This window comes from Serinus canaria, chromosome 2 (assembly GCF_022539315.1).
Source record: "Serinus canaria isolate serCan28SL12 chromosome 2, serCan2020, whole genome shotgun sequence".
Lineage (NCBI taxonomy): Eukaryota > Metazoa > Chordata > Aves > Passeriformes > Fringillidae > Serinus > Serinus canaria.
In genome coordinates, this window is record NC_066315.1 from 79,938,415 (window position 1) to 79,961,444 (window position 23,030).

Here is a 23,030-nt window from a genome sequence, read left to right on the forward strand (position 1 = left end):
CAATTCCAAACCACGGCCCATACCAACTATCGCCAAGAAAATTAACTCCATCTCAGCCAAAAACTGCACTGCTCTCTATGCCGCTTCACACACACGCGGTTTGGCAGAACACAACCAAGAGCGAGGCGCGCACTGCCAATTAGTCACTAATTACAAGTATTATTTGAAGTGCAGACGATTCAAAACCACGTTGTTAACGGCCCGCGCCGTTTTCCCTCACCGCATAGAAGCAGCAGGGCGGATCAGGCCGCCGGAGCTGCCTACGCTGCCCTCACGGCACGGAGACAGCGCCTGTTGCGGGCGCCACGTCCCCGCCCGCCCGCCCAGCCGGGGCAGGGCCCGGCGCCCGGCGCGGCGCCGCCCCCCCGGCGGCCACGTTGACAGGGCGGGCGTGGGCCGTGTTCGCCGGGCCGTGTCGGGGTGCGGGTACCCGGTGCGGGAGCGGGGCCGCTGATACAGTAAAAATGTCTTCGCCTCCCAAAGAGAAAGCAGAGACGCGGGCCGGACACCCTCCTGCTGGTACGGCCGCCGATTCCCGTCTCTCCGCTCTTTCTCTTGCCACGCCGGGGGACGGGACGGGGGGGCCGGGGCGGCCGCGGGCCGGCGGGGCCGGGCGCCGGTTCCACGCCAATTCCCCTCCTGTGCGCGCCGGGGCTGAGGAGGGCGAGGGCGGCCTCGGGCGGGTCTCCTCGGCCTGCCGGGGATGCGAGCCCGGGGCTGCGAGCCCCGGTAGGTTCGAGCCCCCGAGGATGCGAGCCCCGGTGGGTTTCCTCGCTCTCCACTGCTCGGGCGCGGTGCGCCGGGATCCCCGCCTGAGCCCTGAGCGCCCGCGGCGTTCTCTGCCCTCCGGCAGCTTCTCCCTGTGACGGGGCGACGCTCCCTGTCCTGCCTCACCCCGAGGAGAGCTCCGGTTGTGGCCAGACCTTCATCGGGTGTGTGCAGCTTGGCATCTCCAGGCTCCCACCCTGCAGGCGGGCAGCGTCGTCTTCTGCGGCATCCCGCCCTCGAAAGGCGGCGGAGGCCTCCAGAACCCTGCCTGGGGCTGATGGTGTGGTGGGAAGGGGAGCGGAGCGGTCTCGGAGTGTGAACAGAGTGTATGCTGAGTGTGAACAGACACTGCAAACCAGGAATGCTCTGTGCATCCATTTTGCCTGTGGGCATCACGGTGTGAGTGCCAGAGCATCCTGCACGCTCCTGGCTGTGATTCTGGAGCCTGGCAGAGTAGGAAACGGGTAAAGCTGCTTGAGAAGTGCCCAGCAAAGGAGCTCCGTCGCCTGCTGTCCTGCTGCTGTGTGCGAGTGGACGGTCATGGCGAGAGCTGTGTGTCACCTCCAGTGGGAAACACATCTGCCAGGGTCCATAGACAGTAGCTCCTCTCTCTGCACATGGGGTTCAATTCCTCGCAGTATCCAAGTTGTGTTCCTTCACGTACTGTTAGTTTTGCTTCTTACAGTTTTCTTAAAAATGGGAAATTTGGTCCCTGCATCAGCAGCTTTACATGTTGTCTAATGTTTCCCTGTGGAGTAGTTGGTGAGCTTTTTTTTTTTCAGTGTTTCAGTAAAAAATCCTAAGGTCTCTAGTTTTATATTCAGATCAGTTGGTGAGATTTAAAGCTAAATTTGTAAACAGCTGTTGAACCATAATTGAATTCTGTGCTCTTTATAATGAGGACCTGAAATTCCTCTAAATAGAAGTGAGAAATAATGGCTTTGCTTTGCATGGCAGATACAGTTCAGCAGTGCAGGTAAGTCAGTCTCTTGGCTGAGCAGTCATTCCATTATGGCATTAGCTCTTACCTGGCTTCTTGCTGAGCTGCTTCAGGGAGCAAACCAAAGCATCATTTTCCAGTGCTGACAGCTTTTGTTGCCCTAGCTCCTCGACCTGGCTTGTCTTGAGGTACATGTCAGCTTCAGAGTGGAGGGATCATTAAATCTTACATTGGTTTAGCTCTGCCTTCCAGCTACACCACTGATGAAACAAATATGCTTTATAACTGTATTTTCTGATGTTGTTCCATGTTTGAGGGTTTTGTTTCAAAGCCTGTCTTTTGAAACTGGTGAAAATTTTTAAAAGACCTGAAGTGAGCCTCTCTCGGCCACATGAAAAGCTATCAATGTACTGTGTAAAAGCTCAGCTGGAGTACAGTACAGGTTTCCTTTGCCGTCAGAATATTTCAGTTTGAGTTTCTTACTTTTAAAAACATGGGCCCACATATGAATTAAGGAACACCTTCACCTATGTGTCATTTAAGGCATAATTGGGGGTTTTTTCCTATTTTTGTGAACATGCACACAAAATTTATCTTTGGAAGAGGCGTAATCACTCAGCCTGTCTTTGAGGCAAAAAAAAAAAAAAAAATAATGCTTTACCATATCTTCAGGTCACTTTGGGAAGAAGATTTTTCTAAATTGTTTGGCCCTTTGGTCTTTTACCACCTGGGAAACCCACAAAAAGTGTTATGACTAGTAAGAGAATATATTTACTCTAGTGGTTGAAGATAGATTTTAATCCTCTATCTCAAGTTTGTTTAGATCCCTGACTATTAGAATAATGCAATAGATCAGTCTGCAGATGAGTTTTAATAAAATGAAAGTAAGAAATTCTTTAAAAAATTAATACAGGTGGAATTTTATTCATAAATAACAAGGCAAATTTCTGTCAAAGAAAAAGTGTGAATAGGGAATCTCTTTTGATAAATGGCTTAAAAGTCCAGGTTTTGCTGCATACGGTTCTGTAAAGAGCACTACCTGTAATTACAGATATCTTACCCTACTGAGTATGTTGGACATGTAAGTTAAGAAGGATTTGGGTCATCAAATTAAAAGCAAAATTGACAAATCTGTTGTTTTTCAAGTGCACTGTTGGGCCTTGCTTCTTGACTGCACTGCATTCCTTTGCATTGAACTTTCAAAAGAAAGGCACTTGAAAAGACAAAGGGTAATGAAATGGAAAGAAACCTCAATACCTCAGTGCAGGAAGCGACTTTGACCTCCCCTCTGAAATTTAAGAGGGCCCTAATTTAATCTTTATTAAATATCCGTCTGTCAGTGAGATCAAGTGTGCCCATAATACATTGCTGAGTAGGTTTGTACAGTTCCTCTGAAGAGATCTGTGTAATTATGCTTTAGCTGTTCATCTGCTACACACTGGAAGGTGATTGTGTAAATAGTGTATTTATGAACTTTTATGATAGATTTGTGAAAATAGTTATGTGGTTTTTTGTTCATTAAAAAATAGCTCTGAGCTGAGATTTCTGTGAAATGAAGACATATAATAACTTCTTACTTTGTTAAACACTAATGTATGCTCCTTTAATCTTGTACAACGGCATATTTTGTGTTTTCCTTTTCATATTTCTTATCATTGTAGTGGAATCTGTTACTACGCACTACAATAAGAAATAAATTTTTATGTTAATATTGAATACACACTCAAGGAAAATGAATGCTCCTAAGACTCTTGGTGTACTCTGGATTTGTAAAAGTTCCTGTCTGGTTGCTGTGACCAGCGGGTGATTTGGGCTGAGCTGGAAGGTTTCCCTGAAAAGGACTGCCTCAGGTCTGCACCCTGAGCGAGCCAGGGCCTCCCTGACCTCTGGTGCTTCTCTAGGCACTCGGTACTTGCTCCAACTCAGTGGGGTTTATTTCAGAATTCAGTCTCAGAAACAGAGAGAGGTCCAGCAGTGGGGGCAGGGAAGTAAAAGTAGAATGCTTCCTGACTCCAGATCAGCTTGAGTGGTAATTGATTAACACAGTTATTTAATACATTTCCAGAAGGAGTAGTCATGCCTTTATGAGGAACACAGGCTGGCATTCATCGGACTGACAAGGTAGTCCTGTCTGCCTCTCGAGGCGGGGAAAACATGACATGATAATTAAAATCCAAAACTTGTATTCAGTAGTGAAGCAGATAGACTTGTTGCTCTTCTGAGTGCGCTGACAAATGATCCCTCCTTTATGTCACGCTTTAGTAAAGGTTTAGGGCAACTTGGCTGTCACCACTCCAGGGAGCCATTTCCTGTCCTCTCCTGCTTTAGCACCTGAGCTCTGCACTTGCTCTTCAGCACAGGAGATGTTTTCTTCCTAATCCCAACACAGGGTCGTTGACACCATCCACTTCTGGACACTGCTATCTGACAGTGTTCTGGAAGGTGGTTTATCAGTCATTTAAATCCTTTGTTTGCAGGGTAAGGAAATCTGAGCTCTTTTAAGGATGATTTTTAAGTGACAAAATCACCATGGTAAGCATCTATCGAATTATGTAGTAAATGCTAGGCAAGTAGGAAGTAACTGATTCCTCATAATTCCTGAGAAAAATCTCACAAGAATTGAGTGGGTTTTTCATTAGCTTTGTGGATGTAATCAGTTCTTCTCATGACACACCCTGAGGTAATGTATCTTAGTTGATACCTTTTGAAAAGGAAGTTGAATTATCCTGCAAGAGTATTTATCATCTTAAGCTAAATCTCCTGAAACTGGATTGGGTATGAGCATGCTGTGTCATGGGTGGCAGATACGTACAGAATGCTATCTAATTATTTCACTTCTGGTCTCACAAATATACATGAGTATTGCAGCTGTTTGCTGATTCCTTCTGCACAGGAACCTTGGATTGCTAAATATAATTCAATTATGTGTCAAAGTACTTTAAGTTGTATATACTGTGCCTGATTATATTAGTTCAAAAAATCACATTTAAAATTCTAAGTTGCTGCATCAGTCACTATTATGCCTTTTTGGTTGTCTGATTATTTGCTTTTTAATCCCTGCTTTCTAATTCTGCATACAGGCAGAATCTGAATCGGAATGTGTTAGCTGTGTATGTATTTTTTGCAGTGACAGATAAAGAGAAAAGGAGTGGTTGGTGGCCTGATGATACACAATGTGAGAGAAGAGACATTTTAGATTTAAATTAGCAGTAAATCTTCAGGTATCATTTTCTCTAGTTTTCTTTTAGATGTTGAAGGATGTGGAAGTGTGTGTATTGTTCAGAATTGTTGTTTGTAACCCTGGCAGATGTTGCTGTGGAGACAGCATAGTCCATGAAAAGTCATTTGAAACAAATAAGTAAAAGGTCCTGACTGTGCAATGATGTTAAATTTAGAAATTAATAACAATAAATCAATAATTTACAAATAAATGTGAATAAAGCATAGCAGTACTGTGATTAATTGAGATGTTAAAAGAAGACTGCACTTGACAAAACTCAGTGTTTTCTTTTGCAAACAAACTTAAATTTCTAAGGCGCTTGAATCAAGAAAAAATAATTGGAATTTTAATTTTTGCTTCACTTCAGGCAACAAAGAAATGTAGTTTTCTACAAAGAAATGTAGTCTTTATTTCCTTGTCCCATGTGAAACATTTCTTACCAATTAAAGTTCTGCGCTGGAGAAGGAACACAAAATGGTTAGTGATTTGGGTTTGGGGTTTTTTACTGCATGATAAGAAAACACAGTTTGATAGGTTTTAAAAGATATTTCTTTGAGTTTGACTGTTGGTTGCCTGTCTTTAGTTAATGACCTTTATTGAATTTGAAGTTTATCATTCAAATATCACTCAGAACTTAAAATCTGTTTTTAAAAGACAGGGCCAAAGCTTTCTCTTTCTCCTGGTGCAGGTCACTTTCTCTTTCCTGCTTTCCTTCACCCGGGGTGTAAAATTTATGCACAGCAGTGGCCTTTCCATTGCTGTCCTGGTTAAGAATTGGGAATTAGACCTGTGACTGGGTTTCTGGGATAGCACTGAACATCTGTGAGGTGCCCTGGTCCCCCTGTGGCAGGACACAGGAGGGCTGTCAGAAGCACGGCTGCCCTGTCCCTGCCAGCTTCAGCTTCTCCAGTGCTGCTCTGGCATCCTGCTCGCTCCAGCTGTGACACCTCTGCCGAGGCTCACCACAGACACTGTGTCGAGGCACTGTGAAACACAAATGTCTCTAAGTGGTTTTATTGACTTCTGACCACTGTAGTGGTTTTCTGATGTGGTTGCTGATGGTAGTGTAACTTATCCAATTAAGCTAACGAATGCATCGTCTTATCCTGTGCTGTCCTGTAAGCATGTGTAGCAATTGTTGAAGAAAAAGAAAAGTACACTATTGAACCAGAAAGCAGATCAAGAGCAGCCTGTCTGTTGCTCTGCTTAGTAGCTGCAGTGCTAAGCCTGGCCTCGTTCCGGTTTTAGATTGCACTTTGGAGTGGATAAGTGATGCACATAAGTGGATCTGCTTTCACTTCTTGTTTTGTGTTTCAAAGGGCTGCTTTCATGTTTGCATCATTTTGAAAACTTAAATGATGCAAGGATTTAAAATGTTATAAATGCTCATATGTTTTGCAAACCAAAAAGCTCTGTTCTAAATGCAAGTTAACAGTTCTAAATTTTGCTTTTTATTACACTATTTGTGAAGTACTTCTTTGTATAAATACCATTATTATAGAGGTAGTTTTTAACGTGAAATGACAAGTCAGTTTCTTTGGTTTGTGGCCTTTCACGTAGTGTTATGCAAGTCATTGCCTCAGTTTCTTCTGACTGCTGCAAGTTAGTATGGGATGAAGGGGGAATTAAAACAGAAATGAGTTTTCTAAAATGTCATTGGAAGCAGGTGGTAAAGAGCTGCAGCTTCTTGGGATAAGTAAAGATGACATCATGTGAAAGAGAATGGCAGATGTGGTCTTGAAGTAGCTGTTCTTTAGGCTTGCTGCTTTTTAACACTTTGTGCCTCTTTTTCAAACTGTGGTTACTATTAAATTACTAGGTGTAAGATTGATCTCCAGGGCCTTTGAGGTCCAGTCTGGCTAGCTCTGGACCTCTGGCCCCTTCTCAGTCTTACCAAGGACAAAAGTAAAAGACTAGAGGCGCTCTTTCCTCTCAGGACGATCGTCCCACTTTATTGTGGAACCACTCCAGGGAAGTCCAAGGGAGGCAAAGAGACCGGGGATTTCCTCCCAGGAGATTTTAAGCCCAGGGGAAAGGGGGGTGGAGGGGAGGGGTTAGAACCAGTGGGATACAAGTGAGGAGAGGGGCAAGGGGAAAGGTAGACTGGGGAGAAACCACCACCACTGGAGCTTAGAGGAAAGGGGAAGACCATGTGATGTGAGAGAGAAATCCCATGAGGATGTGTACATACTATTCAGTGCAAAATACCAGACCCAGTGCAAAACAACAACTAAATACACTATTTCGGGCAATACAACAACTATACAACGTATCAGGAGGGAAGCAGGGTGTAAGAATGCTTACATTCTTCACTTGACTCCAATTTGACTGAGGTTTGTTGTTACCTATTTAATTTTCATTGCAGTGAAAGCCGGTGGGATGCGGATTGTGCAGAAACACCTACACAATTCAGATGCCAAAGAAGAAAAAGATAAGGATGACCAAGACTGGGAAACCAGCAGGTGAGCACTTTGATTTGGTGCATGTGGTACAGTGAATTTCCATGACCTCGAACGTCATCACCAGTTTGTTTTCCTTAAAGTGCAGTTGTTTTTGTATCATAAAGCAGCAGCAAGTTGGACACTCCTTCAAGACCATTGGGGAATTTGGGAATTTTCATATTGCTGAGCCTTCTTTAAATGATACTGCTGTGTAAGAGAAGGCTGGAGAAAAAGGTACAATAGAAGTAAAACCTCAGCTTTCCTAAAATGTTTCAATTCACTGTGCAGAAGCATAGAGGCTAGGCATATTTGGACACAGGTATTAGGCTGGCACTCCGTATATGAGGTGGTCTTTCTGTGTGCTGGGTGTTTCCTTTTCCCTTTGGCCCCAAATCTTGTGTCTGTGAGGTCATTGACAATATGGTGCTTTTGAAAAGACAAGTAAAAATATATGGTACTAATATTATTTGCTTTTATTTTTAGATGGGAATCTATCAGTTTTGGTGGTGGAGGTTACTAAGACAGCAGTTACTTAGCAGATTCAACTAGATTTATCAGATTACTGCTGTTTAGAAATGATAGCAGGGAGGTTTGATGGACTCTCGCTGTTTTTCTGTTCTTGCAAAAGCCACCTGGTTTTGTGCTGCTTTCCTCAGCTAGCTGTTTTTCTTTCCAGCCAAGACTATATTTACCTGAAATGTTTATCTACTAACTTAGGGCATGGGTTTGTCCTTGCTATTTGCTCAAGTTAAAAAAACAAACTAGAGAACCATTCCTGTGTTTTGGTAAGTAGAATGACTTAGTTGATATTTATTTTACATGTAAAATAATGGTAACAAATAAGCATTGTGAAAATGTCTAGAAATAAACCCAAATGTGTTTTTTACTTGAATAGGAAACACCTTTTTGAGAAGGGAAAAGTAATTTAAATTAATGAATTCAAATACCAAATTGGAGAATTAAAATGTGTCCTTTCTTCATCAGCCAAGTTGGTCATCTTGTTATCCTGCACTGTGATACATCAGTTGAAAGTGTTTGTATTGCAGTCTAAAGTTTTGTCTAAAGTAAGAAATTTTATCTCGGGGTCAATTTAAACTTTTTGTAGGGGATACATCCTTTTATTTGAAGTGTGTTGACCTTGACTGGACAGCCAATGTCCACCAAGCTGCTCTATTACTCCTCTACTCAGCAGGATGAGGAGGGAGAAAGTAAGATGAAAAACCACGACAGTCAAGATAAGGACAGTTTAATAAAGGAAAAACAAAGGCCATGTGTGGGAGGAAAGGAAAATAAAATATGTATCCACTATGTCCCATCAGCAGATGATGTTCATCGCTTCCTAGGAAGCAGGGCTTCAGTATGTGTTTGTGATTGCTCTGGAAGACAAACATCATAGTAATGAATTCTCCCTGCCTCCTCCTCCTAGTTTTTATTGTTGAGCAGATGGTATGGAATATTCTCTTGGTCAGTTGGGGTCAGCTGTCCTGGCTGTGTCCCCACCCAAGATCTTGTCTACCCACTGCCTGCAGGTGAGAGGATAATGTTGGAGAAGCAGCTTAGGTTCTGTGGAAGTGCTGCTCAGCAGTAGCGAAAACTGATGTGTTTTATGTTGTGTGGTGTTTCTAGCTACCAGTGCAAGCACAGCACTGTGAGAGCTGCTGTGGGGAGAATTTACCACCTCAGCCAGACCCAGCACAGTGTTCTATACCTGCTATCTTTCCCTGGCACGCCAGCCTCGTGGCAAGGAGCCTCATTAGGATCCAAATGACAAGACTTCTTGTGCCTGTTCACAGATCTAAGCCTCTCTTACAACACAGCACCTGCTTTATTCCCTTCTTCAAACAAGATTATGTTTTCCCTGTTTCACTCAAATAGTGCAGTGAAAAGTTAAAATTTAACCTTGATTTTTGTGGCTGTGTCTGCTGTAGCAGGTGCTGTGACACAGTAGAAGCACATCTGTAGGGGTAAAGCAGCAGGTGCTGAGGACTTAATGTTCACGCTGTGTGTGTTTTAGAGATTAATTACTTTGGTCATCTGGACTGAAGGACCAATCCTAGCTGGCATGTGTTAGGTGTCCCCTTGAAATGTGTGTGTCAGTTTAGCATCACTTCAGGGAGTCTAGGTGAGGTGCCCTGAGACCAATCCCCAGTGTGACACAAAGCCTAGACAGCTAGGCTGGAATGATTGGGAGAGAGGTGAACTCTTGATCTGTAGATGCTAACAAAAACAAACTGTATTTTAATACTGTGAGAAAAGGTTATGCTTTTAAGACAGAAGAGAAAGTTAAAAGACTTCTAGAGCTATCTTATTAACTAGCTGTGGTACCTCAAAATCAATTCCTTCATCCACCTGATCTGTTGATTGTCAAAATATGCACTTTCAGTGTGCCCTTTGCTTTGGTTTTCATGTAGAGGATACATTATTGGATTGTATTAGGCACTTGTACATACAGTTATTCTGAGTCTGTGTATCAGATGGAAAGCATTGAGCTGAACTATTTTATTTCTTTGATCTAATCCTCTTGAGAAAGAAAGCAGCAGGAGGACAGACATAAGCATAGTGAGGTGGGAATTAATATGAATTATAATATAAGTTTGTTTACAAGTCAAGAGAAGTTGTTTTCCTGGTAGAACTGAGAGCCTTTTGTGTAAGGGAAAGGGTTTAATGTGTCTGTTGCAGGCTCCTTTGGGAATACTTGCACAGCTCTGGTGGCAGTACAAGCTATGTGAGCAAGGAGGTATTTAGCCATAGACAGAATAAGCTAGTCAAAATTAGATTAGGTTTGCAGCACATCATTTGCTTTTGTGCTGGAAGGTGCAGTCCCCTAGAGTTTGCTCCAGATGATTCATGGTGCTGTTTGAAAACTCTTGTATTTCTGATGTGCGTGAGGGGTGGTTTATCAAGAAATGGATTTGTCAGGAGGGGTGAAGTGAGCATTGCTCTCCAGCACAGATATATATGTCCTTTCGCAGCTTCGTTAGCTGGCATTTTATGTCCCTTTGTTAGGCAGATGTGGAAACATCCGTGTTTTTAACTTTGTTCTAGTTGTGGTTTTAGTCTTTGCCATTTTAAGGTGGTATTGTTTGATATGATGCAATCTCTACTCCCATTGCATCTGAAGTCAAAAGAAGCAAACAGCCCTTCAGGAAATCTCTGTCAGCTGATATGGGCAGCTGACAATGGAGTGAGAAAATAAGAAAACAGAGAAGAGTAATTTGTGTGTGAAGAGGGAGGCTAGGATGAGTCGTTATTTTAATCTCATTGTAAACTTATCTGAAGACAAATTAGTGGAACTGGCAAATTAAATGGAAGCAGAAGAATTCAGTCTTTCCCAGAGTTCTCTGGGAACTCTGAGAGCACATGGCCTCCCCATAATGGCACAGATCTGAGCAGTTGCTGAGGAAGAAAGCTTCAGTTCATAGAACTATTTGTGGCTTTGGAGACAGCTGGCATGGTTTTTGCAGCATGCAGGAAAAGAATTGGATCAGTGTTTCTAGTCTTAATGTAAACGAAGCTGACTTAGGTAAACACCCCTGACATAGCTAATTGTGCTGTGATAAAGGTGACTTTAACATTCACCAGGTAGGTCTTTGATGTTTCTTTTTCTCAGTTGTTTAGCAACTTGAAGTCCAGTTACTGTAATTTACTCTGCAAAGTATTTTACTCAATTCTGTTTCCTAAAATAAAATTGTTATGGCAACCTCCCATTTCGTGAAATTGTAGGGAGACTTGTCAAGGTGGTTATTTTCAATCCCTTAAAACAATATGTGATAAAGACCATTTTGCACAAATTTAAACTTTTCCTGCCGGGCAGGTCTCAGCCTTGAGTTGCAGCAGAAATAATTTTATGTGTCTAGTATAAATATAGTTTTACTTAAAAAGGAATATCTGGATAAGATTGTATGGTGGAGAAGGCTCAATGAAAGAAAGTTGTACAGTTTGGTTTAGGTGAACTAAAGATATGTGTGGCATCAAAGCCAGTGGCACCCCCGTGGTCAGGGTGTCCATGTTAAACTGTGCTGTGTGGTAGGATCCTTGGCCCATACTCTTTTCAAGATGAGTGATTTTGATCAACCTGTTTAGAGCTAGGATGCTGGCTGGCTGAACTTCTGTACTGATGAATTACTGATTTTCCTCAGGGTTGTATAATTTCTTAACACTTCTGTTGGTTTGGCTTTTTGGATATGGTTGCAGTTTTTATTGATTGACAGTCATACTGATTGCTGCTGGAAGCTTTTTTTGTGATGCTAGAGGAGGGTGAATCATATAAATAGAAGTATGGTTATGAATCAAAACCACCATTTTTCAGGACTGTATGTTGTCATAGAAATTATTTGGAATAAATAGGGTACTCACAGTCCTAGGCTTTATTAAAAGCCCATTAATGCCTGTTTGACTGAGATTTGCAGTATCATGTGCATTCCTGTGCCAGCAGCTGACTCTAGACATAATAAATACTCCTGAAAGACAGATAATTTGAATTGAGAGCTGCATGTTCAGTTTTGCACAAGAGATTCATTAATTGTCACTCTGGGATCTCAAGAAAAAGAAACTGTAATTATCTATCAGGATCTGGATTTAAAAATATATTTAAAGTACCTGGCTTGTTTTTAACAAACAAGGTAAACTGCAAAGGCTTTTATGTCTTAAAGATTCTTGTCTTCTCTTTTGTTATATTTCTGAAACAAAGTGGGTAATTACCATGATTAAATTACTCAAGATAAATGCAGTAGTGTAGTTTCTCTATATATGTTTAAATTGTATGTGTTTTGTATCTTAAGCTGACCTGGAGATTGTGAACCCAACGTTATGCCTGACTTTTATGGTGTGGATATTTGCCTTTCATCCATCGGGTGAAAGGAAAAGAAACGAGAGTAATTTAGAATGTTGGCTCAAAAGCAAAATTATGCTAATGAAGCATATGGGTGTTTGTATGTGTCGTGGTTTGAAAGGAAATGAAGTTTTTTGTGATGGTGTGGGTAATCTAATCAGTGTTTAGATTTAATATTGGCACTTGGTTTGTCTACTGAGGGTAGGATATGCCTCTGAGAACACAGGGGTTAAAAACTGTGATCTCTCAGGGGAACTTCTTCTTGGAGTCCTGCTGGAGAGTGAGCAGACCCCCCCCTGCCCAGATCTGGCTGGGCAGGGGGGGAGGGGAGCCATGTGGCCGGAGAGAGAGGTAGGCCAGGCTTGGGCCCAAGGGTGGAGGAGAACATTGCAAGGGCTTCAGGCAGCCATCTTCTATTCTTCTCCCCCCCCCCCGGAGAGGGAGAGAGAGAGACAGAGCTGGTGCCTGTGGTGTCTGTGATAGTGGCCCGGCGTGAAGGAGAAGGGGGGGGTGCCCAGCAGGGCAGCCAGGCGTGGGAGTTGACGAAGTAAACCGGCAGAGAGAGAGAGCTCGGGACTTTTAACCCCTCTGAGGAAGATGAGAACCTTGCAAAAGCTGATTCTTCTTGAAGTTGATGAGATTGAGAAGCTGTTGAAATTGAGAAGATGTTAAGAAAATTCTAGGTGGGAGGAGATGATGGAGTGGCTTTAGGCTGGACTTTTCTTGTGTAGCCACGGCAGAACCACTGGTGTTTCTGTGCCACAGAGACTGCGTTCTAGGGGGAGGCGATGGCTCAGAGCCAAGAGAGTGCAGTGATGTGGAGGAGTGAACAGAGACGACGGGTGAGGAGGGTGTGGTGGTGCCCTCCACTTCGAAGAAGAGAAGAAGAAGAAGACGATCTCTGTTCAAGAGACCCCTCGGCCCCAGGGGGTGAAATTTGGGGGGGACAAGTGTCCCAGAAGGAGAAGGACTGTGCTCCCTTTGGAACTGGTCAAAGTATCCTTAAAATGAAAAACCCCAGAAGCAGCTCTGATCCATGTGCAGTGGTGAGAGCACTGGACATGGAAGGCGTGTGGCGCAAGAGGGACTTCTCTCTCCTCAAGAGACTGAGAATCGACTGTCTGAAGGGTGGCAATGAAATTGGAAATTTGGTGGGGGGAGGAGGAAGAATTTTGGAAGGTTTTCATCTTATGTTCTATTGTGTTTTGTGTGTCTTCCTTTGTAGTTGTAGGTTAATAAATGCTTTTTTTTTTTTTCCTTTTAACCTTAAGTTGGAGCCTGCTTTGCTCTGTCTCTGATCATATCTCACAGTAGGTGCCAGGGAAGTAGGTGTTCTCGTGGGGGCACTGGTATTGTGCCAGGCTTAAACCATGACATTTTTGGTTCCCTGACCGGGAAATCGATTTTTGGATGAGTGATAAGGTGAACTGTGAGATGTGATCAAGAAGAATAAGAGCAAAGCATGTAATGTATTAGGTTAAGATGATAGATTAATAGAGGTTTTATTGTTTAAGTAGAGTTTGTCTATTGTAATTTGGATGATAATTTTAGAAAATGTGTTCTCAGAGGCGAAGGGTGGAATGTCGTGGTTTGAAAGGAAATGAAGTTTTTTGTGATGGTGTGGGCAATCCAATCAGTGTTCAGATTTAATATTGGCACCTGGTTTGTCCACTGAGGGCAGGATACGCCTCTGAGAACACAGGGGTTAAAAGCTGTGATCTCCCAGGGGAACTTCCTCTTGGAGTCCCGCTGGAGAGTGAGCAGACCCCCCCCTGCCCAGATCTGGCTGGGCAGGGGGGGAGGGGAGCCATGTGGCCGGAGAGAGAGGTAGGCCAGGCCTGGGCCCAAGGGTGGAGGAGAACATTGCAAGGGCTTCGGGCAGCCATCCTCCATTCCCCCCCCCCCCCCCGGAGAGGGAGAGAGAGAGACAGAGCCGGTGCCTGTGGTGTCTGTGATAGTGGCCCGGCGTGAAGGAGAAGGGGGGGGTGCCCAGCAGGGCAGCCAGGCGTGGGAGTTGACGAAGTAAACCGGCAGAGAGAGAGAGCTCGGGACTTTTAACCCCTCTGAGGAAGATGAGAACCTTGCAAAAGCTGATTCCTCCTGAAGTTGATGAGATTGAGAAGCTGTTGAAATTGAGAAGATGTTAAGAAAATTCTAGGTGGGAGGAGATGATGGAGTGGCTTTGGGCTGGACTTTTCTTGTGTAGCCACGGCAGAACCACTGGTGTTTCTGTGCCACAGAGACTGCGTTCTAGGGGGAGGCGATGGCTCAGAGCCAAGAGAGTGCAGTGATGTGGAGGAGTGAACAGAGACGACGGGTGAGGAGGGTGTGGTGGTGCCCTCCACTTCGAAGAAGAGAAGAAGAAGAAGACGATCTCTGTTCAAGAGACCCCTCGGCCCCAGGGGGTGAAATTTGGGGGGGACAAGTGTCCCAGAAGGAGAAGGACTGTGCTCCCTTTGGAACTGGTCAAAGTATCCTTAAAATGAAAAACCCCAGAAGCAGCTCTGATCCATGTGCAGTGGTGAGAGCACTGGACATGGAAGGCGTGTGGCGCAAGAGGGACTTCTCTCTCCTCAAGAGACTGAGAATCGACTGTCTGAAGGGTGGCAATGAAATTGGAAATTTGGTGGGGGGAGGAGGAAGAATTTTGGAAGGTTTTCATCTTATGTTCTATTGTGTTTTGTGTGTCTTCCTTTGTAGTTGTAGGTTAATAAATGTTTTTTTTTTTTTTTTCCTTTTAACCTTAAGTTAGAGCCTGCTTTGCTCTGTCTCTGATCATATCTCACAGTTGGTGCCAGAGAAGTAGGTGTTCTCGTGGGGGCACTGGTATTGTGCCAAGCTTAACCCATAACAGTATGTCAAAGAGTACTCTCAATACTTAGTTACATGGTGAGAGAGGAGTTGTCAAAGGCCCCTGTTATCCTTCAGTGTTACTTGTTAAGTCTGAATATGCAAATTGAGCTAAAACTGTTTTTTTCTTTCGGAAGTGCAATGAAAATCTCGAAAACTTGGCTGTGAGTATATACTTTCATTCAAGAGTAAATTTGTTTTTCCTTTCCCTCACTTTGCTCTGCTGCAACTAACAAGAAAAAAGTCTTGGGCATGATTTCCATTTTTTTATTTGCTGCTGAAGATTCTCCTGTCATTAAAATATTCCTAGATTTTGCCTTGTCATGACCCACGTTGACCAAACTTCTGACAGAATTTAAAAAATATAAATTGGTTATATAATGTAGCCATTAGAAAAGGTTTGTATGTCTGTTTACATCCTGAATGTAAAGTGTTGTATGTCTGTTTACATCCTGAAGTGTTTGGAACTGTTTTCATTCTTTGTATTTTATTGTTCAGGTTGTTTTAACTGGGATAGAAAGTGTAGAGTCAACGTTCTGACCCTTTAGCTTGGGAATATCTGCTCTTCGGGACAGCTGAGACCTGGGAAATTATGTGTAGTGTTGAGTTCACTTGCATGCACATCCTTTAGGAGGTGGTTTCGATCGTGTATGAAGATGTTCCAGTTCAGGTGGTTCTGATGTCGTTTGTTGTAGAGTCAACAAGTGTTTGACAGAAGAAAATCTTGAGAGTTCTATGTGTAAACAAACAAACAAAAAACCCCCCAAAACTTTGCAGCTTGTTAAACATGAAAACCAAACCCATACAAATGTGAACAGGTAGCATTGAAATTCCATAAATACTCAGAGCAAATAACCCATTAGTGTTCCTCCCATGAAGTTTACCAACATCAAGCTGAAAAAGATCTTGTTACCTATGTTCATGCATCTGTAAAACCAAAGTACTGGAAATGTAAGCAGGCATTGACTCAGTGTGATGAATATTTAAGGTTAAAAGAAAGAGACAGGTCAGGACAGACAGACTGCTACACCTTTTGCATAAGTTTTTGGAGAGGAAATGTACAATTGTGGTGGGTAGAGGACTGACTGAGTCCCCTTTTGCTTCAAGGGTCCCTTAGGCTACTGTGTCAATGGAGGCAGCCCTGAAGGAGCAAACTGGTACTCTGTAAAAGCATCTGTCATCCTCTTCTTGGACAGAATTCAAATTTCTTCCACTATATTTCTAATATCTCTTTTTTCCCCATCTTTGTGGCACAAAAGAGGGTATGTTCACAGATTGTATTGTCATTTTACATTTGACCACATAAAAAATGAAATCTGATTAAATGTATGGATATAATGGGTGTGACTCAGAGGTTTTTATTCCTGTTTTTGGCCTTTGAACTCTTGTTACTCAGATATAGAACTTTGGAAGCAGCTGGCCTTAAAAATGAAACGTCTGGTGGAAATGTGATGGAAAAGCAACCTGGCTGTGAATACTGTGCTTGTGGTTTCTGGGAAAGATACAAATTGCAGCAAATGTTGGGTGTTACCCCATGGTCATATTAGAGCTTTGTGTGACTAACTTTTTCTTTACTTGGCTAAATATTCCAAAGGTTAAAAGAAGGTTCTGCTGGAAAAAGGCTGTCAAAGAATTGCAACTATTATTAAGCATGATAATAAGCATTATTAAGCAATATAGCACAGTTAGGGAAATGGCTTCCTTCCTTCTCCAAAATATCTTTATTTCCAAAAAAGATTCTGTGCTTAGTGCTTGGGTTTTTTTTTAATCCCTTCCCCATTCTTATCTTTATTGTTCTGGACTTAAATTTGCTTCACAGTTAAGGGAATAGCTTCTTAATAGTGTTACACTATTTTCCTTTACATAAGTGGCATTGCCTTCAATGCATTTTTTTGCTTTATTATTCATCTTTGTGTCTCAGTCTTTTGCCTAGAGTTTTTATGATTAGCAGATGCTCAAGTCTGCTAAAGTTTATACATACATAACTTGATTAGTTATAAAGCCTGAAAACAATATTAGCTGCATTCATGTGATTTTTCAGGACAATACCTTCTGCAGATGATCAGTTACTTTGAGAAGTAGCAAAGTAATTGCTATGACCTGTGTTCAACTCTATCAGATGCCTATGCAGTAACAGACTTAAGTGTATGTACAGAGAATAGAATGTGTAATACTGATTTTTAAATGCAGAGCTACTGTAAAGCAAGAAAATAGGCTGTGAATATCTCCATTTAAGAACTGAAAATATCTGTGAATGTAGGGAATGGAGAATAAGCTAGGCGATATTATGAATGAAGCATTCTCATACAGGAAGATGAGAGCCTTCCAAAAGACTATTTTATGCTTCCAGTATTTCTTGATGATTGAAGCAGTAAGTTGATAAATCCATCAGTGTAAGTGCCAGTTATGACATTATATGGATAGTTCTTTTCACATTCCTGAAGTACTGTGTGCATGTGTGAAAGAACTAAAAAAGATCTGATATTTCTCCCCCTCAAAGTGAATAGAAGATAACACCATCCAGCTCAGCGAGAGCCAGGTTCTGTCCTGAAAAAACATATGCTGTCTTAGGAAATTAGCTGGAAAGCTGAGTTGAATTGTCAGCCAAGCTGGTGTAAGAAAAAAGATTGTAAAAGAATGAAAGTTTTTAATTTGTATTCCGTGTGATGAGGAAGGTGAGAACAGCTTAGTCATATATGAGAGGAAAATGGATGGGAAGCAGTGTCTTTACCATGGCACAGCTTAGTTAGCACCACATTCCATGTCAGTACAGAAAAGTCAATGATCTTGAACTAATAGCTTGTGTGGTATTTTTCCTAGTTCTTTTCTCTTGATATCTTTCTGAAGTATTGGAATGCATGGGATGAAGGTGACTATGCCAGTCTGTAAGCACAGGCATTATAAAGCACAAAAATTTCCAAACCCAGAGGTACAGTCAAATCCATTTCACTATGCTAACTGAGCCCAAATCTCTATTATTTAAGTGTTCAACAACACTAAGAGCATTTCTAAAGCTAAAGGTATTAATTTCTCCGAGAAAAAGCTTGCAGAGAACCAGATGCTACTCATTTATTTAGCATCAAAACCCTGTTTGAAGTGAAGTCACTAAGAGCTGAAAATGAGTAGGAGGTGCGTGCGATTGTCACTGTGTGCCAAGGAGGGGGATCTTTTTCCTGTAGCGCCTTTCTCTCCTTTAAGTTTCTTCTGCCTCAGCTGCATCAGGCACCAAACTTTGAAGTAGCTTAATATTAAAATAAACTTTGAATTATCATTTCTTAACTGTCACTGTTCCAAACAGGAGGGAATTTATTTCAGTCCCAGCTGCTCCCAGAACGCTGGTACGAGAAGCAAGAGATACATGGGAGATAGATAAGAACAACACTGAAAGCATTTGTTACATTGTCATCATTAGAGCTTATTTAGTCTGCTGTGGCAGCTCATAGTCCTGTTCACTGCAGTACATTGCTTGTTGGGGGAGTGTTCACTGCAGTAGGCTTGCTGCCTTCTGATATTACTGTAACATTTTAATGACCTCATCTTGGTCACAGACATCGTGTTAAATAGATGGCAGTTAGTAAAAATACTTTAGCAACATTCACACAAATCTTAGTTCTGGTAAATTTCAGTTTCTCTGGGACTTATTCCTTAGAATATATGGAGCTGGTATTGCTTTCAAAGGGCAGCTGGCTTTTTGCTCCTGGGTACAACCAAAGTGGTTAGTTCTTTTCCCTAATAATCTTGAAATTTAACTATTTTCTTCTCTTTTTTTTCCCCAGCTTGTTAGAGCTATAATTAAATACTAGGCTAGCTCTCAGTTATGTCTGGCTTCATCTAGCACCTCACACAGCAGTACTGAATCAGAGTCCTTGAGATCCAGGTAGTTTTGAGTGCTGAGTGTTTGCCCATTGCTTTCCAAACCCTATTCTAAAGCCTTCTTTTTTACTTTAAATAAATCAGTCAATGCAGAGCTCTGGATGTTACAGTGGAAGAGCGAGGCTGGATTTTTTGCTAGAACAGTTTAAGTTGAAGTGTCTCTTATGAGAGTATTTGAGCTAACAAAAATGGGCAAAATAATTCAGTAACCAACATCTCATTACTCACTGTGTGCATCCTTGTACACCTTTAATGTTGCTAATAAGCTTGACTGCATTCCAGTGCTGATGGTCACTTTCCTGAGACTGCAACCTTATATGAGTGTTTAGAACATGCAGTGGTAAACTGTGTTTACTGTTTAGTGGTTTCTAGTAAAAAATTGCTAGATTTTTATTTTTGTTTAAATATTTTATTTTTCCATGCAGCTTATTAACATATGTGCTCATGTGCAACATGTTATTGTTGCTAATAAGCAATGTTTTTTGCTTGTAATGTAAAATTGTTTTGACTTTGTGGAGCACTAAGGAATTATCAACCAGTTAAGGGACAACCCCATTTGGCTTGTTTGTTAAAATGTTGCTTTTGTATGGGAGGTGATGGAATGAAATTCTAGTGAGTTGAACTGAGTATTTTTCACTTCTGTGATTCTTCCTTTATTTCTGGTATCATGCTACCCAATGATTCTAGAGGAAAAGTGTATTTAGCCATGTGTATGCTGTTTTATATCAACAGTGACACTAATAGCATTACCACAAATTCTTCCACATAAGGCTATTTAGAAGGCTTGTGACTAAATGAAATTTAGCATTCTTGTTTTTTGCTTTGAAAACTGCTGTAGAATTAATTTCCTGTTTTCAGAGATTACACGATTTTGTTTCTGCTGGTGCATTTGAAAGATTTTATTTTTTCTTTCAGTTTACAATAGGAAAAAAAAGGCCAGAACAAAAAAAAGCTTCTGAGGAGTGGAGCTTTGTGTTCTGCTGTTTTCTCCAAGCATAGGCTTTCTGGCTGATAACACTGGTTGGCTTGGTTCCTTCCCTGTGTTGGGATGGTTTGGATTAACTCTATATGGCTTTGAAGTTTATTATTATATTTTTCCTTCATGTCTCATAAACAATCGCTATTAGAGAAAATTCGAATTCCTGATAATGTCTTACTTATTCCTTCTGCTGTTCTTTGGAAGATCTCTCTTTATGACACCTTGTTTCCTAGTTCAAATTCTTATTTTGTGTTTTGTCCAACCCTTGAAATGATTTCTTTATTAGTTAATGATCACCAGTTTTTCTCAACTTGTTGTATTTTCCTAAATCACCTTTTTTTTTTTTTTTAACTTCTGAGAAGAGTTTTAATGTTGAGAGACCTGTACACCTTTCATTCTCCTATGCAAAGCTAACAGATTAGCTGGTCTGATGATCAGGACTTGGCTCTTTTATAAAAATGTTCTGTGTCAGACTGAGAAATAAATAAATCTGCTGTTTAGGAGCTGTGGAGTTCTAACAGAAATAGATGGTAATAGTCATATGTTTTAAGGCCATTTATGTGTCATTTCTGTATTTGACTATTACCATTTCTCTCTGCTTTATCCCTTGCTAACTCAGTTTAATGAGAGATCTTGATGGCATTTTTGGAAATCTCTGCATACCAAGTAGACTAGAAGATTTTTGGATGTTTTTTTGGTTTGATAATTCCCCTCAGGTTTTAATACCTTTTACTGGGAAGAGAAAATTGCCAAATTAATGCACATTGTTGTCCTCTGGCGTGGGAGGAGAAAAGGGAAGATAACTGCTCACAATGCACCAGATTTTGTCATCCTTTCTACCTTTTTAAAAATTTTTGTAGGTTTATTACATAATGGCTTTTTAAGACACTGGATGTTTCATACTTCTTCCTGCCTGTTCCCATGTCTTCTAAAACAATAAATAAGTAGCAATACAATGAAGGAAAGAGGGAGTAATAACCTTGTTATGGTCTCTATCTTTCTCTTCTGTTTTAAAGAGTATGGATGTCTCTGCAGGGCCAGCACAAATATCTGCCTGTGCAGCACTCCCCAGCAGATGGTCCTTTGGGGCAGTGTACAAGAAGAATTTGTGTACAATGAGCCCCATAAACTCCCCCAGCATCTAGCAATCCAAATTGCTCCTGAGGAATTTGCTAATCAAATTACTGCCATTCGACCTGTTCCTGTTTCTCCATCCCTCTCAGGACCATATGGACGTTTCTCACCTTGATGATCCCCTTCCTGAAATAGCAGCATCACAGTCCAAGTAGTGTGTGCTGCAAAAAGTTTTTCTTTTTGCATGCCTGGTAACTTTGTCCTGTGTCCCTCAAGTATTATGCCTTAAGAAATACTGAATAATTTACATTCTCCTCTCTATTGTATATTTTTCTTGAGTTCTCTTTTATCTTTTTGTTTGGTTTTTTGGGGTCATAACTAGAATTGCAGTGTGGAGGGTAAAAGCTTGCCCCAGACATATGCACTGACATATTTCTATTTTTCTGCTTCTTTTCCTTCTCTTAATTGTTCTTGTGTTACAACTGTCTTTTTAACTGCCTTTTAGCTATTAAACTGCTGATTTCAAAAATCTTTCCCCAGTGATTCCAACATTTGTTATTGGGTTTAATAACTGTGGTAGAGGCCATCATCATGTAGGTTCAGTTAGGATTGTTTTCTCAGTGTGTGTTTTCTGCATTTATCATGGTGCCATCTTTCTATTTTCCCTTTATTGTTCTGTCATTCCTCTGAGATCTCTTGTAACTGTTTACATTCAGGCTTTTTTTGTCTTGAATAATTCACTAACATTAGCATATATTGTCATCTATTTAGACCTGTTTTCAAGTTTCTTGCAGGATCCCACTGTTAACCTCCATCATTATGATATTTGATTTATTCCTCTGCTCTGTTTTCAGTTTGTGATTCTCGAGAGTGTCTTCTGCCATATCCCATGTTAACTCAGTTTATCTACTGAGGAGCCTTGTGTGCATTTTTTGGAATTCTGTGCACACCAAATAGACTGACCTTTTTTTTTTTCACTTGATCATTTTAATACCAATCCTATTAAATATTTAGCCAACAAATATAACCCCTATTTTAGAAAAGGTATTTTACAGTAACTTTACCTTAAACACTCATTCTCTCGGTAGAAAATCCTCAGCTAAGATTTCCTAATACTACTACACTTGTTAGATAGCATGCAAAAATATGCAAACAAAGCTATTAAGTAATAGATTCATCTGCTGAATCTAAATTAGCATTCATATTGTTAAAAAAAAGAGAAATCTTTATTTGTTTGTTTTTAGTATTTCCTTTTCTAAGCTAACTTGAGAGAAACCTTGGAAAATAAATAGCTTCTGTGAGGTAAGTGACATTCAGTTGTTTTTATTTGAACTTAATTATGTTACTACAAAATGTAGTGAAAAATATTATCATCAAATGGGACAAAGTGTCTGTGCAAGGAACCTAGCAGCAAAATTTCCATCAGACATCCCCTTGGGTTTTCAAAGCCTTTTTAGTGATGTTTGCTAACACTGGAGTTACTGAATCCTCACAGTTGATGTTTAGTCTGCCATAATTTCAGCGGGTGTTTACAGCCATGAGATTCCATAGTGTGTCGCACCTTTCAGTAGAGAAGGCAATGCTGAGCCAAGCTTCTGGGCAAACAGTCATGCATTAGGATTTGAATGAATAAACAAAAGCTGTGCTTATGGGAATGGTGGACATATTGATCTATGCAGCAGTAGCACTGATTGTTGTCAGTGACCTAGGAAGTAAACAGTGAATCTTCAAGAGTGCTGATGGTAGAAAGCTGTTTTGCTATTTACCACAATGCCACACCAATGGTGAGGAACTCCAGAAGTGCATCAGTAAAGTCTACAAAAAAAAGTTTTGGATTACAAAATACATGGAATGCAGTTGGTGCTATAGGACAATACAAGGACACAGCCTCTGGCTTGGGAAGTTGTTAGTTGCAGATTTCTGGAGGGTGCTCTCAGGAGCACACTTCTGCATGCTCCATCTTTATCTCCTGCCCTGAGTGTTCACTGCTGCCCCCTGAGAGGCGGTGAGGGGAGTATGTGGTCCCACACTGTCCAACTGATTGTAGGCTGGGT

At 41.4% G+C, this 23,030-nt stretch overlaps 1 protein-coding gene across 1 annotated transcript in view; it reads left to right on the plus strand.

Annotated features, from left to right (window-relative positions):
- Nucleotides 1–358: 358 nt before the first annotated feature.
- DAP (death associated protein) overlaps nt 359–23,030 on the plus strand; it is a 55,804-nt gene continuing 33,132 nt past the window's right edge. The window contains exons 1-2 of the mRNA XM_050971564.1: nt 359–519; nt 7,294–7,390. Coding sequence (XP_050827521.1) covers nt 465–519; nt 7,294–7,390 — 152 coding nt within the window. The 5' untranslated portion in view covers nt 359–464. The remainder of the gene's footprint in view (nt 520–7,293; nt 7,391–23,030) is intronic.